The sequence below is a fragment of the Agelaius tricolor genome, unplaced genomic scaffold (genome assembly GCF_023055355.1).
Source record: "Agelaius tricolor isolate 1412-34295 unplaced genomic scaffold, bAgeTri1.0.p SCAF_16, whole genome shotgun sequence".
Classification (NCBI taxonomy): Eukaryota; Metazoa; Chordata; class Aves; order Passeriformes; family Icteridae; genus Agelaius; species Agelaius tricolor.
The window spans coordinates 12,191,135-12,206,944 of record NW_027269276.1 but is presented as its reverse complement, the minus strand read 5'-3'; the positions used below and the strand labels follow the sequence as shown (position 1 = coordinate 12,206,944).

General features: G+C 40.9%; 1 protein-coding gene across 4 annotated transcripts; it reads left to right on the top strand.

Annotated features, from left to right (window-relative positions):
• Nucleotides 1-4,028: 4,028 nt before the first annotated feature.
• ARPP19 (cAMP regulated phosphoprotein 19) lies at nt 4,029-15,810 on the top strand. 4 transcript variants are annotated; one of them, XM_071441554.1, is made up of 3 exons: nt 4,029-4,242; nt 8,945-9,067; nt 12,314-15,810. In XM_071441554.1, the coding sequence occupies exons 1-3, from the start codon at nt 4,198-4,200 to the stop codon at nt 12,482-12,484; spliced, it is 339 nt and encodes a 112-aa protein (XP_071297655.1). In that variant the 5' UTR covers nt 4,029-4,197; the 3' UTR covers nt 12,485-15,810. The 4 variants fall into 4 exon arrangements, with proteins under 4 accessions (XP_071297655.1, XP_071297657.1, XP_071297658.1 ...); XM_071441556.1 differs by lacking the exon at nt 4,029-4,242 and adding an exon at nt 6,427-6,582; XM_071441557.1 differs by lacking the exon at nt 4,029-4,242 and adding an exon at nt 6,450-6,774.

The window sequence follows — 15,810 nt, the reverse complement described above, 5'->3', positions numbered from 1 at the left end:
TTTGAGCTATATATTTAATAATGGAAATGAAGCTTTATGACATTTGATGAAGATCTGAGTTTCTCAACTGTCTTACCTTGATTTGTGTTTTTCTTTACTTTGCTGTAGGTTTTTAGAGTGTCAGTAATATGCAAGGTGCCCTTTACCATGCTTATCTGATGAAGACTGGAGAAAGGATGAATGTGCATCCTCTATATTCAGCACTGCCCCTAGATGAGAGAAGTCAGTGTATCATGAAATCTCCAGGAAGGCTGCCAGGGAACGTAAGGGAGACTGGACTTTCCAGATGATACTCATCAACTATCTTGTACATGCAAATGACTGCTGCCCCAGAAGGGCAAAGCTCAGCTATTGCTGAGTCCTCTCCCCACGTCAGCTGTGTTTTCCACTCTGCTACCCCAGGTTTTCAAAGGTTTACCTAGCATTCATTTTAGAGAGAATCGGGGAAATCTGTACAGGAGGAGATTGTTTGCAGTTTCTAGTCATTGTGTGCCCTTTAAAACTGAGAAAAAGTTTCTTTTGGTAGCAGAAGAGTCAAACACAACTGCAGCTGTGCTGTGTACAGAACTAAGGTCTGGACTGGGATATCAAGAGGGCGTCCTAGTTTCTGTGTAGCTGCTATTGAGTCATAAGCAAACAGCATGTATCCTCAAACTACTTATTTGTGTCATGGTGCACAGCTTGCTTGCATGCTCAATGAAAAAACAACATGAGGAAAGGACACATTTTTAATGAAAAGTCACCATTAGTAGTAGATTAACCTTTTATTTTTGCACTGACATTATGCAATGTTTATATCTTGATAACTTTATTTAAATAGACTTCTTCAAGTCATCTCCTTTCCTTAATTTGCTTTGAATAGCAAAGAAGGGTGGATTTTGAATATGTGGTTACTACAAGTCATGTCTAGGAAATAAATTTGTATTCACTTTAATAGTCAAACTACACTTAGTCCCTATTTGGATTTGGAATGAAAGTGACCTTGGATTATCTGTGCACAACTTTGATTTTACTGAGTCATTCTCCATTTACAGCTCAATCTGAGTAAACACTTTCCATTAGGGACACACCTGGAAAAATGCTGGATGCTCATAAACTGTGAACTAAATTCCACATGACCTTCTAAGCTCAGGGTAAGACTAGACTAATTTTTGGGAGATCATTGGTTTCTTCTCTTTATTCCAAAATAGGCTCAACCATATACAATTATTTTTATTAAATGTTTGAGTGGTTTATAAGGGCCTCCAGTGATGGCTGCTACAACTAATCTCTTCTAGTGATAAATTATACTTACCATGACAAAGTACAACATCTAGTTATACTACATAGATTTAGTTATAGTTATATAAGTATTTATAACATCCAACTATCCAACTAAATGTTGCTGAAGTTGAGTTAAATTCTACTTAGCCTTTTCACTCTAAGCAAACAATTTAATTCCTGTATGTCCCTTCTCAGTCTTTTTTTTTTTTTTTTTTAATAACTAAGACAACCCCAGACTGTTCAGTCAGCCTTTATTTTGTGCACCTCTCATCATTCTGGCTCTTTGCTTTCTTCTTTTGGACTGAATCAGTCTTGGAGTGTGTGAGGTTGGACACAGCATCCCAGTCAGGGCCTCTCTGTGCCAGTCAGACTGGAAGAATTGGTTGATAAATCATATGAATTAAAGTCCTCTTCATGCATCCTGTTGGAATACACTGGCTTTCAGTATCAGATGTCAACTTGCATTCATCTTGTAGCCCAGCATAAGAGACATCCTACCTGCTTGTTCCCAAAATAGCAGCTCTCCTTATTGAACTTTATTCTGTCACTACCCAAGATTTTATATGCTGAACACAGCATTGCTGTTTGAAAAATTGATAGCTGTGTCCAACAAACTTGCATCCACCACATTAAAGTTTCATCTAAGTAAGTTTCCCTAATTTGCATGGGAAAGTGTCAGAAGCCTCATTAATGCCAGAAGGCATCTGGAACTTCAGCCACCTTCACCCACTTCTCCACATGGTTTATTTCCTTTTTCTTAAAGGAAAGATGATTGTGTGAAACCCTTGTTCTTAACTGTGAATTCCTGCCTAGCTACTCAGTTTCTTTTCAGTGCTTATTTTAGATGATTTTCCAAGTCATTATTGACAGCCAAATTATATAGCTTGTATTCTGTCCTCCCCATACTCTAATTCAAATTCAGGAAAAGTGACTCCTGGAAACTCATTCATTTTTCACAGGTTCCTATATGAATCACCAGTAATTAACTGGAGATTGCTTCTGTCATTTTCTAATCTCTAAAGGATATTTTTTCATCCAAGTTGAAAATATTTACCAAAACTAATTAAAGTAACCTGCAAACCAGTCTTTCCTTATTCTAGCTGTAGGCTATACTTTGTTTGTTACATTATTTACCTTGATCATGTCAGATTGAAGAAAAAGATACATTAAATGCTTTAGTCTTTAAAAGTTTTGTTCAGTAATATCTCAGTACCCCCTTGTCTTCATGATCTGCTTTAGCTACACATCCTTAAAAACTGACCTAGTTTCTGTAGGCTGCTTTCTTGTATTTGAAGCCATTGAAGAACATGGGCTTTTCCTGAGGTTCTGAATTTATTTCCCATCTTTGCTCTGCATTATGTTCCCTTAAAGAAATAACTGCATTAAGGAACTGCTGAATCCTTAAAACTGTTTTCCCTCACATTAATTTCCTAAGAGATTTGAAAGAAATTCCTGGAGTTTGCATGCTTGTCTGCTGTCACTGCTGAACTTCATCCTTTTTATGATCATTTTTTTATGTTGCTGTGTTTTTCACACTTCCAGACCATTTGTCCCTAATTTTGCTAGAAGCAAATGTGGCACACCCACCACTATCATGGCTTTTTTCATCATTAGGAAAAAACCCACTGGTGCATTCTATGATTATTTTTCTGTGCAATCTGCCTGGCTGTATCCCTTTCTGAACGAGGGATATGCACATTCCTTGGGTTCCCCACAGCTTTGTGATCCTGATCTCTGGATGGATCTCTCAGGTGCATAAAAAACACCTTTTCCACCTACTGTCTTGTGGGGCATTTAGTACAATTCAGCTGTGACAAAATCATTGGCAGCTTCAGCTTTCACAGACCTTTCTGACCTGCTTCTTATGTTCTTCCCGACCATAATCACACAAAGCCTGTCCTGGCCAGTCCCTCCTGAGCTGTGCTAATCCATACCTTGCTGTTCACATAATCCATTTATTTAGGGACCCCTAAAGATTTATTAATGGTGGGCTGTTTAAACCCCTTGAAGAGAGTCCACAGAATGTTATTTTTCAGCCAAGAACCTGACAGTGAAAAGTAGATAGGGAGGGAATGAAATTCTCAGTATAACTTGATACTGTGCTATTAAGGAGTTCCAATGGACTGAGCCTTCCTATCCTTTCAGCTGCTGTCTGGGATTTGTGAGGTCCTCGAGAAATGCTGCTGAGGACTCAGCTCCTTGTATTCTGCTCGCTAAAAGTGGCCAAAAGAACTGACTTTAGCCAAGCAGTAAAGGCTTTTTCCCCTTTACACTGATGCTGAGCAGGGCAGGCCGTGTAGGCTGGACAAGCTGGGGTGAGGGGGCTGTGCTGAGGGGAGATGAGCTGGGGGCCACTGAGGGGACCAGAGGAAATGGCCTTAAGCTGACATGGGCGGTTCACAGGAGATATTGGAAGAATTTCACTGTTCGGCTGGTCAGGCTGCCCAGGGAGGCAGTGGAGTCACCATCCCTGGAGGTGTTGAAGACACGTATGGCCCTGGCGCCGGGTGATGTGCTTTAGTGGTTACAGTGACGCCTGTGAGGGTGGACTGGACTACACTGAACGTGTCTTCCAGCCCCGATGTTTCTGTAATTCTGTGATTCGATGAGGAGGGACACCGAGCCCATCTGGGCTCCGAGAGCCGGCGCAGGCCCGGACCTCGAACCCGCGGCCCCGGACGTGACGCGCGGGGCGCAGGCGGATCCCGCCCCCGCTGCCCAGCCCGCGCGCGGGGGCCGAGGCGGAGGAAGTCTGGCCCCGCCGACGCTCCGTCGCGCCCGCCGCCGCCATCTTGTGCGGGAGGAGGCGGCAGCAGCCGCAGCAGAGGCAGCAGCAGCAGCGCGGAGGAGCCGCGGCCGCGCCTCCCGCCCGCCTCCTTCCCTCGCTCCTTGCTTCCCTCCTGCCCGGCCCCGCCGTCCCGCTGCCGCGGCGCCATGTCTGCCGAGAGCCCCGAGCCCGCCTCGGCCGAGGAGCAGAAGGTGGGTGGCCGGGCCGAGGAGCGCAGGGAGCCCCGCGGGGCCTCTCCCGCCTCCATCGGCGCGGCCGGGCCTCTCCCTCCCTCGCTCGGCCCGGGGAGCTCCGCGGGCCGCACCGCCTGCCCCGGGCTGTCCCCCTGATCGCAGCAGGCCCGGCCGGCGCTCCCCGGGCAGGAGCGGCCGTGCGGGGCTGCAGGCGTTGGAGCCGCAGCACCGTGATGGCTCCGGAGCGGGTGTTCCCGGCCCATCGGCGCTGTGCGCTGGCCTGGCCGGGCCCACGGCGCTCCCTCGCTCGTTCTCCGGCCTCGGCCCCGCTCCCTCCGTGTGCTCCGCGGTCCGCGATGGCCTGCGGCTCACGATCGCAATGGCCGGATGGACACCAGCCATAATCCGCAGGCTAAACGTTTGTTTCACTTCTAAAAAATGGTCAGTTTTTAGTGTAATCAATTCAGGAGCGGAAATACCCAAATCACAACGGCCGTGACCTGTGCTAGTTAAGGCTTTTAGAAAAAAATAACTGGCTGGGTTATCTTGTGTCCCTTTTATATCATCTCTTACTGATAATTGTGTCATTTCTCACGTGGGGTTTGGTTTCATAGATGGCTGTGCTGTGACTTTAAGAAGCCGTTTGTTTTTTAGTCTTGTCATTGCCGTGGGAGCCCGGTTGCAATCCCCGCGGCTATGATCCGGAGAAGTTATGAAACACAAGTACTGCTTTGAAGGACGCTAAAAGAAAAAGCTTGATCTACATCAGCTGTTAAGTTTTTGTTCAATAATTTACAATTTGTAATATGAGTTAGTCGCACAAGTAGAGCTTTGGGCGTTAATATGGAATGATACCTTCTCAGTAGGTGCAGTAATCAGAACCAGCTCCTTGTCAGGTCTGTAATCTGCTCTTAAATAGGTGTGTTCTGCAGCGTGACTGAACGTTCATGCTAGGTAGGCTGCTGAACGGATACTGTTCCTGTTCAAAGCCTATAAAAATAAGTCCCTGGCCTATGCAGCACTCCTAGAATAGCTCTGTAATAAGAGCATAGTTAAACATGTGGCAGCAAGTTTATTGTAATGCCTTCTAGGGTGTTCTGATGAAGTCAGGTGACTGGGGCTGATTTTCCTAACCAACTTTCAGACTGAAGTCTTGAAATGTCATGCTTATGCACTGCTTGGAGAAATTACCTTTTACTTGAGAGATGGGAGGTCCTTGCTGCTCTCCTAATTTAGTTTTATTCTGGCAATACGTTCAAGAAAAATTATATAACATCAATAAAATAAAACTTTGCTTTCTCTGAGTTTATGTCCTAGTCTGATACTGTGATATCAGTGCTGTTATGACATTGCAATATTAACCCTCCACTAAAACAATTTGTCTGGGTAGGCAAAACTGAGCATTCACTTGGTTACTGCTTAGCTCTGAAACACTTACATAAACAACCCATTTTGCAGCACTTATTCATATGTATGTTTCAAAAAGATGACGCCCCTAAATGAACTTTGAGGCAGTGTTTTCATGATCAGAGTTTTTTTCTAAACTTTCTGACATGCTATAAGAAGCTTGTGCTGAGTGAGAAAGGTTTTTAACTACAGTGATACAAACTGAAAATCTGCCAAAGACCAGCGTTTCCTGTTCTTGCTGTGAAAACTCAGGACAGTGGCAGGGGGAAGTTCAGAAACAAAGAAACTTTGGACACAGGAGAATGTATGTTTGGTTGACTCTTTTGGCCTTAGAAGCCTGTATTTTTCAGGAAACTCTTAGAGGTGCTGCATTTTGTTGCTGGATTGGTTTTTGCCACATCAGTTTGCTGTAGGGTTGTGCTGTTGCCCTGTTTTTCCCATTTTCTGCTTTGCATTTTGTCTGATGTCCTCTGCCAAAGATGAGCCATTCATACCAGAGTTTTAAAAGGCTGATGGCTATTTTTTTTAGTCATGCAGCTCACTTGTCCAGCAGATACAGAACTTTATGCTGCTAGAACCTCTGCGAAGATTAAAAGCAAAAGCTGTCTTTAAGTGAGTTAGGTAACTACTGCCTTCCTGGTAGATCGTTTTAATGACTTCATGAGCTGTGTCAGGTTCCTGTAGAGAACTAAAATTATAACTTTTGTGTGGTTGTCACTTGGAAGAAGAGCGTGGTATATCTTGATTTCTGCCCACTCCCCAGTCATTTGTTAGTCACTTGGTTGTTGCTTCTGTAATTCAAGGGGGAATGTTCTGAATGTAGGAGTGGCTTGGACTAAAGTCTTTGGGGCTCAGCAGCACGTCTCTGAGAGTGCTCAGTACCATTTAGTCCTCAGAAGAGCATAAGATCAGGACGTGCAGGCAGTGATCTTCCCGGGAAAACTCTCCGAGGTCTCAGCAATCTGGTTTAGGCTTCTGAGCTGCAAATGAACACATCGAATTGCTTTCTGAATCTAAATCCTTGGCACTCCCTGTATCCTTCAGCAAGGAGTTCTGCACCTTAACTGTATTTTACGTGAAGAACTGTTGTCTTAAGTATTTTTTGAACCTGCTGTCAGCTGGTTTTGTTTGACACCCCAAGTCGTGGTATTGAAATTCTTTAATTTGTGTTCTGTGGGTTTTTGAGTCTTAGTTGTTGTTGGTCATCAAGAAGAAGCGCCGTGCTCTGTATCCTTTTGAGCTGCATTGATGCATAACACAATGTTTTTGTTTGGATTGCCTGCTGTGCCATAATTTGTCAGCCCTGTGAGTTTGCATAAATGTCTCCTTTGATGCACCGTGAATACATATTTATATAAGCTATTTATTGTTGGTCCTCTTGTCTTAAAAAATATGTCCTTTTGGCTTTTAGTGTGGCAAAATGTGCCCCCTCAAATACTTTGTCTGTTGGCTCAGCAGTGAGTACCCAGTGATTCAGCATTAGGTGTTCAAAGTGTTGAGCTGAAAGGATTACTTTTGAGCAAATCCAGGCTGTGGTGGCATTCTGATGAACCACAATAGGGAGAGCAGCTGCTGTGTGATCTTTGTAAGGCATGAGAACCCTGGGCTTGGCTAGTGTGATACTGCCTAGTGAGAAATGGTGTAGTTCTGTGCTCAGTAGTGTCAGGGAAACTTTGCCCTTTATTCATGTTTGGCTTTTGCATCATATTGCCAGCTGCATTTTCATCTAATAAAAAGCATTGGTTCCTGTTGTCACTGTAGTTTCTCTTTAATTGTTTTGAGAGTTTCTATTTTTTCCTTGGAAGAACTGTTAATTCGGTTTCCTGTTGTATTGTGCAAAGCTGTCCTTGAGGTGTTTTGCCCAGATGGAGCAACTAGAAAATGTTGTATTCTAAATCTGTTAGAGTCTTTGTTTCTGAGGCACCTTACCAGAAAGATGTTGAATCTGTCACAACCTGGAGCAGTTGATAAGAGATAGAGAAGAGTCCCTAGGGATAGGCGAGGGTGGTGGTGGCTCTTGCTCTTCAGTTGTGGCTTAAGTAGCTCCCTGCTCCCCGTGTCCCTGTCCTCCTGCTGCTCTGTTACCACACCTGTTTGTGCAGCTGCCTGCTCATCCAGCCTGTGCAAACCCATCCAGATGAAACAGCCCAACAAGGGGAGAAGGGAAAAAAAATTACAAATGGTTATTTTTCTGTTGGATTAGTTTCTGTAAAGCCTGACTGGGGAATACAGGCAGTCATGCTGATTGATGCAATGCAAAGGATGATGACAGGCATGGAAAAGAGTATGAAGGGCTGCCTAAGCAGCTCTAAGTGGACATGAAATCTTAGTCATAGATGAATGACACCCTCCTGATTTCAATGGCAATTCTTACTTCCTGCCTGAAAGTCTTTCTGTGACTGCAGGTGATAACAATTCTGTGTTATAGCAGTCAGTGCAAATCATATATTTTCTCTGAACCAGGAATGGTTTTCCTTAAAAAAAAAAAAAAAAAGGCTGGTGGCCAAATTCTGGAAAAAGCAGACCAACAATTTTGAATGAAAGATATTTTAGAAATGATTCAACAGAATAAATTGTACTTCATACATTAAATTGCTACATGGACATGGAAAAGATGAGTGTGAAGTAGAGGCCAGTGAACAAATTGCAGTTTTGCCAAATGAATATCTCTAAATTATTATTTTGAGCATCCATGTTTTACAGTATGCTCATAAAATAGGCATTTTATTTTACACAAATGCACTACCCAACTGTCTTCATCCTCATAATTTCAGGATAATTATAGACATGTATAGAGAAACACAGTATTGCTATTAATGTAACAGCAGGCATGTTTTTGAGACTGTTTCACAGTGAATATCAACACATTAGGCTGGAGCAGCCGTACAGATCAGTGTGGCAGTGCAAGTGCCAATCTGCCTATGCAACTAAATAATGAAACAGGCATTTGGAAAAAAAATTGTGGTTTTTGCTCACTATTCAGTATTTGTTCTTAGTGGACCCCTTGTTTTGACCAAAAACACCCCAGTTTTGTTTGAGCTTTTTTATTCAAGATTGAATAATTCAAATTGCTTTTCTTTGAGAGGGAAGTGTGACATCTTCAGCATCTCCAGGAAAGGTGTCTAAAATGGGAGGCTGAACTCCTACAGTTGCTGTCAGCATCTGAGAAAGAATCTATGAAAATGTCTAATCAGATAATTGTTATGCTCACTTGGTAGCAGCAATGGGCTGTGGGTGTATTACCTGCAAAACTCTTCTGCATAAATATATATTGTTGGATGTTTCACTTACAGTATCACTCACTGTCTTCCAGGAGATGGAGGATAAGGTGTTAAGTCCAGAAAAAGCTGAAGAAGCAAAATTGAAAGCAAGATATCCTCATCTGGGCCAGAAGCCAGGAGGCTCAGACTTCTTGAGGAAGAGGCTTCAAAAAGGAGTAAGTTCTTTATTGTCCACAGGGTATAGACAAAAAAATCCAAAATTCCTGTAATATGCGATTTTTTTTCCTCCTCCACAGGCCTTTGCATGGTTAAAGAGTCCTAAGAACCTTAAATTTTGAGAAAGCACGAGGAAGAGAAATTTGTCTCTGCACAACAAATGCCAGGTTGGCAGGATAGCTGTTTACAGCATCAGTGCCTCAACCACACTTGTTATAAAAAATTAAACTTAGAAGCTGCTGTGATAGACTTGAAAAAAAAAAAACAACTTTATAGTAAACACCAAGGGTTAGGAACTCATCCTTATTTTGTAGTGATTTTATCCTGCCCATTCTTATGCCCCCAAAATCAATGTCCACTCCTTTTATCCATGTTTCTGGCACAAGAGAGTTTGGTGCCTGCTGTTAGACCAGGCATTATCTGACATTAGTGGTTTGACAAGGGTTGTGTAATTCTGGATATACACCCAGACCCAAAAATAATGATAGAAGAATGAAGAGTGAGTTAATATTTCAGTATTGTTCCACATCTAACCAATGTCTCTTCTTAGCTATTTGACTGGGGGTTTTTTAGTTTAATTATTCATAGAGTGATTATGTAATGCCTTTCAGGCATGCTGGGCCTCTGTTCTTGTAATAGTCCTGGTATGTCACTGCTTCTGGTGGTGCTTTCATTGCTGTCACACCGTTGTCACTCTTGTCTAGGCCCTTTCAGTGCACACAACCATCCCAGGTATAAATCCTTCACAGACCAGCTGGTGGAGTTCAGTGCTGATCTAATTCTGTGCTCTCTGGTAGCATCTCTTTGGGATTGTTACTGTTGGCAGGTTTTTTGGATAATCTTTGTCTCATAAGTTGGAAGATACGAAGCAGAGTTAATGGCTGGGCAGGTGGTAGATGAGGTGACTCCCTCTGAGTTACTCTGCAGCTTCAGTGAGACTTCACTGGGTTCAGGGTATGTGTAGACACAGAAGGGAGTGGTAAGTTTGTATTGTGATGATATCTCAGGAAAACAGACCAGCATTCAGTCAGTAAAGATTGATAGCCATAAAGGAATTATGGCTGCTTGCACTTGGTGCAAATGTGAGAGAATCTCACCACCAGCAATAACAGCCTGTACAATAACTTCATCTTAATTATACACATTGAATGCAAAGGCTCTTGCAGCATGTACTTTCAGATTTGAGCACAGACAGATCCATGGCCATCTTATTTGACTTTTGCTACTCTGGTAAAAGATGGCATAAACTTGTGGATTCCGATTCATAATAGGCCTCCTGCAGTTCCTGATGTGGTGGTAATAACTTTGTTCAATTTTTTTAACTTGCAATTTAGTGTGCTCAGTGTCTTAAATGATGAGGCCTCTTTTCTTGATAGGGGTCCTGGTGTACTTTGGGCTGCCTGCAATGATGAGAGTTAAAATAGAGTGAGGATATGTGCTATCAGATACTGTTTCTGACAGGAAGACACCTGGACAGACATCGTTGGTTTTGAAAGGGATGACAAATTCAGGCTGTCTGTGAGAAGCTAGAATAAATCAGCAAAGTACAGGAATAAGTTAAAGGAGGAAATGGATTGGTATTCTAATGCATGAGAGATGGTGGGTTTTCTCAAATATTCTTCTGTGGTCAGCTGTAGCCCAAATCATCATCAGTTTGGCAACCAGGACACACTCTGCCAGGTCATATTTGCTGTCCAGAAATGTTCTGCATTTGATGCACACACCATTGTCAGCACACTTTCTCTGGAATAGTGGTAGATGAGAACAGTACTAGATCATGCTCCCATGGGAGGATTCTGTTTGGAAGTCTTAGACAGAAAGATATCTGCTAACAGCTGTATCACATCTGAAATCAAATGGTTCTGTTATTACCTAGTTGCTGTTTAGAAGTTTCTTTCGATTGCTTCAGTCTTAAAGGGCAAAATGGGAAACCTTTTTCCAAATCACATTATGTTCTACCTTGAGGCCTAGGCTGCAGAAGTAGTGCTAGAACATTTTGGTGTAAATAGGGATTACACCATCAAAAGGATTGTACTGGGAAGGTTTATAAATAAAAGTGTGTGATTCAGATGTACGATGGACTATGGGAAAGATAGATCAGGTAACTTCAGGGCTCTGCCAGGGAACATTTAAAGCCAGTTCAAATTACTTCTGTCTAGCAACTGCTGCTGCTGAGCATTTTACAGCTGGTTAGTACTAATGCAGAATAAAGGCTGTGGTGGCACTGTGCTGCCCAGAAGCACTTGGACATGGCAGGTTATGATGGCTGTTGTTCAGCTGGCTGAGGACTAAGCCTATACAAATCTAACTGGGTGGTCTATCTTCAGACATGGTTGTGATTGTAAGCAGTAGTTAGTGGTGTCAGTCTTAATCCTGAATCTAATTTTTTTGCCTCATACGAAATCTGTTCAAAATCATGGATTATGAGTATCTGAGTGGTAGACCTCATGGTGAGATATAAAAACAATGCAACTTTTCCTGCAAAATGTGTCAGTGACCAGTTGAAGAATTGGATGAAATTCCATGCCTCATTTTACCATGATGTGGATAAATAACAGTCATTTGGCTTTGACATGCATAGATAATTTAATATTTTGAGAAATCTGGCTACTCTTAAATGTAATGCTAATAAAAACTTGCTGATATATTAAGGAACACTGTTTTTCAACTAGGAATTTAAAACTTAATTTATTTTTGTATTCAGAAAAAAAATGGAATGGGGCTTAATAATTTCCTTGACCTAGCGCTTTTCAGGACTGTACAGTAGATTTGACTTTGCTAAATAATTGGTTTGAGAACTTTAGGGATTACAGTTTCACTGTTTTAATGTGTGCAGAGAAGAGGTTTTCTTGTTAGCACGCACTTTGATCTCTGGTGTGATATATAAGGTTCTGTTCTCCAGCTTTAATTAATGCATTGTTTGGTTATTGTGTGTAGCAGAACTTGTTCACTGCAACGAAATTTGCAAACCCCAAGGTTTCAGTAGTGGGAGATGAACTTTTGGGAAAACCAAGGCATAAATAATGTTCAGATTATTGTTCACAGTAATGTTCACAATGTGTTAAGAGTTCAGCTGTCTGTGCTTACTAGTCTTGACAAGACCTTTTTTAATCAACGTAGAGCTACTTTGACAAATCACAGAGATTTTACAGCTTTTTAATATCTAAAATACCTATTTAACAATGTAATTCAGTGTATATGTCTGATAAGATTTCAGGCTTTTAAATATGTGTTTTGTCTTCTAGCAAAAATACTTTGATTCTGGTGACTACAACATGGCTAAAGCAAAGATGAAGAATAAGCAACTGCCTACTGCAGCTCCTGACAAGACAGAAGTCACTGGTGACCATATTCCTACTCCACAGGATCTTCCTCAGCGGAAACCATCTCTTGTTGCTAGCAAGCTGGCTGGCTGACGAGAACACCTGAACTGCATGAATATTCTCATTCCTGTTATTTCTCCTTAATAGTTATTTCTCACCCTCACATCCCCCTTTTTCTTTCTTACACTAAGTCATGAGACTGACAGCTTTGCAGGTAGCGATAGCATGTGCTGCTATTGTAAGGGAATACTGTTAAGAGTAAAACGTAGTATTTGGTCTAGTTGAGAACAATGCACTGATTAAAAAGGACAAGTTTGGTTAGAGCAATGTAATCTACTTGAAAATGTACATATTGCCCATTTCCTAGTGTAGGACTGGTTCCAGCAAGTGACATCGCAAGTTTTACAACTTCTAATGTTTCTGCTTTTGTTATTTCATCTGAATTACAGCATATTTGTATTTAATATAACCTCCAGTTGTGTTGGGTTTTTCTTCCGTGTTTGGGTTTGTTGTCTACAATAGAGGTTTAGACCACAAGTTGCTAGATGGTGAAGCATGTATAAAAACAAAGACAGGGCTCTGATTGAATTTTGTTTCTGCTTTTGAACTTGAACGGCCTTAAACCTGTTTCAGCTTTAACAATAGAGTTTTTACTTGGGCAATATTTGCCCATTCTGGTGTAACTCTTGTGAACCTAGTGCTTATTGACAACTGCCTGTTGAAGCTGGTATTCTTTTCAGTTCTGTAGCTTAGGACACACTTTTGTTGAAGATGTGGATGAAGTGTGCATGTGCATAGACTGTTGAATTCACTCTTGTGCCATTTTTTGTAAATACAATAGTTTTGCACAACCTTTTGCAAACGTCTTATTAGTTTTATGTTTTAAAAAGCAGATAATGTGCCAATCAAAGCACAAGTGATTCTGTATCTTTCAAAGTCTTGTCCTGAAACTAAGAGCCCAGAATCTTGCTACTGAAAGTAAAAATTGTATACCTGAAATTTGTGAAACACATTTACACTTGACTCAACCTTATGCTTTTGCAGTTGTATGTTTTGTTTCACAACAATATCCAGCATTCAAGTATAAATTTGGAATTTGTACCTATATTTGCAGGCAAGTGCCCTTTATGTTCAGCAGTTGTTTAAGCTTTTAAAGCAGAAATGCTCTGTCTGTTGGCATGGAATATGGCTAAGTGTACTGTTCTAGAGAGTTCCCTGTGTGGCAAACACCAAATTTAGGCTCATTAACGTTTGATATGCAATTGACTTTGAGCTACTTTAGACTTCTGGAAGCAGAAGGATATTTTTTTTTTCTTGGACTCCTGAAGAGGTAGTAAATTATTTCCTTTTCTTTGTTGTATAGCAGCCCCTCACTGGCTTTGTGGAAACAAATATCTGGAAAGGTATTTCTATAATGACTTACTGAGAAATAGGTTACTTTTCATAGCAGAAAATGGGATTGAACTCCAGTTCATGCTTATGATGAAGGTTGTACTAGATAGACAAAATACATAGTTGGTGTTAGTTAGGGGAATTGATGCATTTAAAACATGTTAGTTCAATGAAACCAGAATATTGAAAATGGAGTATGATCCATAATATTGATTTACAAATAGGTAGTCACAGCCTGCACAGTCTTTGGGAGAACAAGAAACTCTTTTAAAAGATCAGTTTACTGAATGCTTTTTTCTTTAAAAAATAGTTTGGAAACAGCCTGTTAGAAACAAAGCACCAATGTGAGTATCACAAGAGAGAACACTTAAAGATGCATGTTTTTAGAAGCTTGTACTTTGTGCTGACATATTCAGAAACGTCTTGGGGTATAAAGGACTGCTAGTCAATACCAGTGCTGGCCCATATCTTCTGCAATGCTCTCTTCTAGAGGCAAACAAAATGGTCAAGAGAAATTGAATAGTCTTTATTTGGTCCTGTTTTGATCAGAACGTAGTGCCTATGTCACGTTTTTGATTCAGAGAAGCAATTCCAGAGAATTTCAAAATTGCTAACCTGATTCTTTTCAAGTCTGTATAGCCCTGTTTTAGTAGTTAGATGGGCTTTGTCAAGCCTGTTCTTATTCCTTATCCTCCACTAGCATTACAAATAATTTGTGGTTTTTGCAGAACAGTTTGAAGAAATGGACCTACTTGAGTTCTTTAAGAAATTAGGCTGGAAGAATAACAAGGAAACTAGAAATATTGAAGCAAGTTGCTTTTTATAAATGTTTGTTCTAATGTGAAAATCCTTCTTTATTTTTCTATGTATAAATGAAATTGAAACTTAACAATAGGATTGGGCCTGAAACAAATGTTGAACAACTTGAGGTGACTTGCTGTGTATTGTCTGGTGCCACTATTCTGTAGCTCCCCTAAGGTGAGTTCTCTTGATGTTTGGGAAGGTTTAAAAAGATAGCCATTTAAATTTAAACATTCCACTCACTCAGCTACAACTCAGCTTGTCCTGCTGGTTGGACAACACAAGCTCTTCCAGTGCTCACTCAGTGACTTGCAGTTCTAAGATTACTACAAATTCAGCTATGAATATATTCTCCATGTGTATATTTGAAGTACTGTAATACTAACTAGGTCAGTGACTGATTATGAGCCTTCACATCTGACAGACCTCAGCAGCAGGCACAGCTATTTTGGTTCTGTACACTGTATAAAACTTAAGTCCAGTAGTCACTTCACAGGAAATGGAACATGACTGCAGATCGATGCTTACTTTCAGCTTACTCCAGCAAGATAACTCAGCTATCCAAACTGATGTACATAATGTATTATATGAGTTTTACCATTTGATAATTGCCTTTTTCAAAGAAAACCTGTCCACACTGTAGACTGGCAGTCCCTTTCATATCTTGCCTTTAAAGATAGAGTGTTTAGTTGTTAGAGTAGTACTCATGTAGGCTTGTTATAGCAGATAGCACCAACATTTTATTTGAGATAGGTAAGTGGATTAATTACAACTTCACAGATATGTCCCCAAATCTGTAACACCAAAGGCTTCCCTCTCATTGTTCTTGATGTAGTAGGACAGTGTTTGTGTAAAGGCCACAGGAGTACATTTTGTTGGACATATTTACACCCAGTCAAGATGTTAAGGTGATAAAAATGTCAATTGTTCTTTACAAACTTACACGTTGTATAGTATACAGAATAAATTGATTTACTTAGTTTTTATTGCACCATGGAGGTTTGTCTCATCTTTACTGTGTTTTCCTAAACAATACTGGATACTTCGGTATTCTCTGTGGAAAATTTCTAAACCCTAAATCTTACTACTCTGTATCATTAAAAATATGACTGGGCTTTGGTTTCTAGTATGTTAGACTACAGAATTACTTTAATGTAATCACATTTATATATATTCCAGTGCTTATTTTTCTATTAAGGCAATTAAAGCTTATTGTTTGAAAACTC

Bases quoted from the DNA above. Each gene is read 5' to 3' on its own strand.
- ARPP19 (XM_071441554.1), top strand. From the start codon at position 4,198: ATGTCTGCCGAGAGCCCCGAGCCCGCCTCGGCCGAGGAGCAGAAG. The intron at 4,243-8,944 runs GTGGGTGGCCGG...ACTGTCTTCCAG, and splicing joins CCTCGGCCGAGGAGCAGAAG to GAGATGGAGGATAAGGTGTT. The intron at 9,068-12,313 runs GTAAGTTCTTTA...TTTGTCTTCTAG, and splicing joins GGAAGAGGCTTCAAAAAGGA to CAAAAATACTTTGATTCTGG.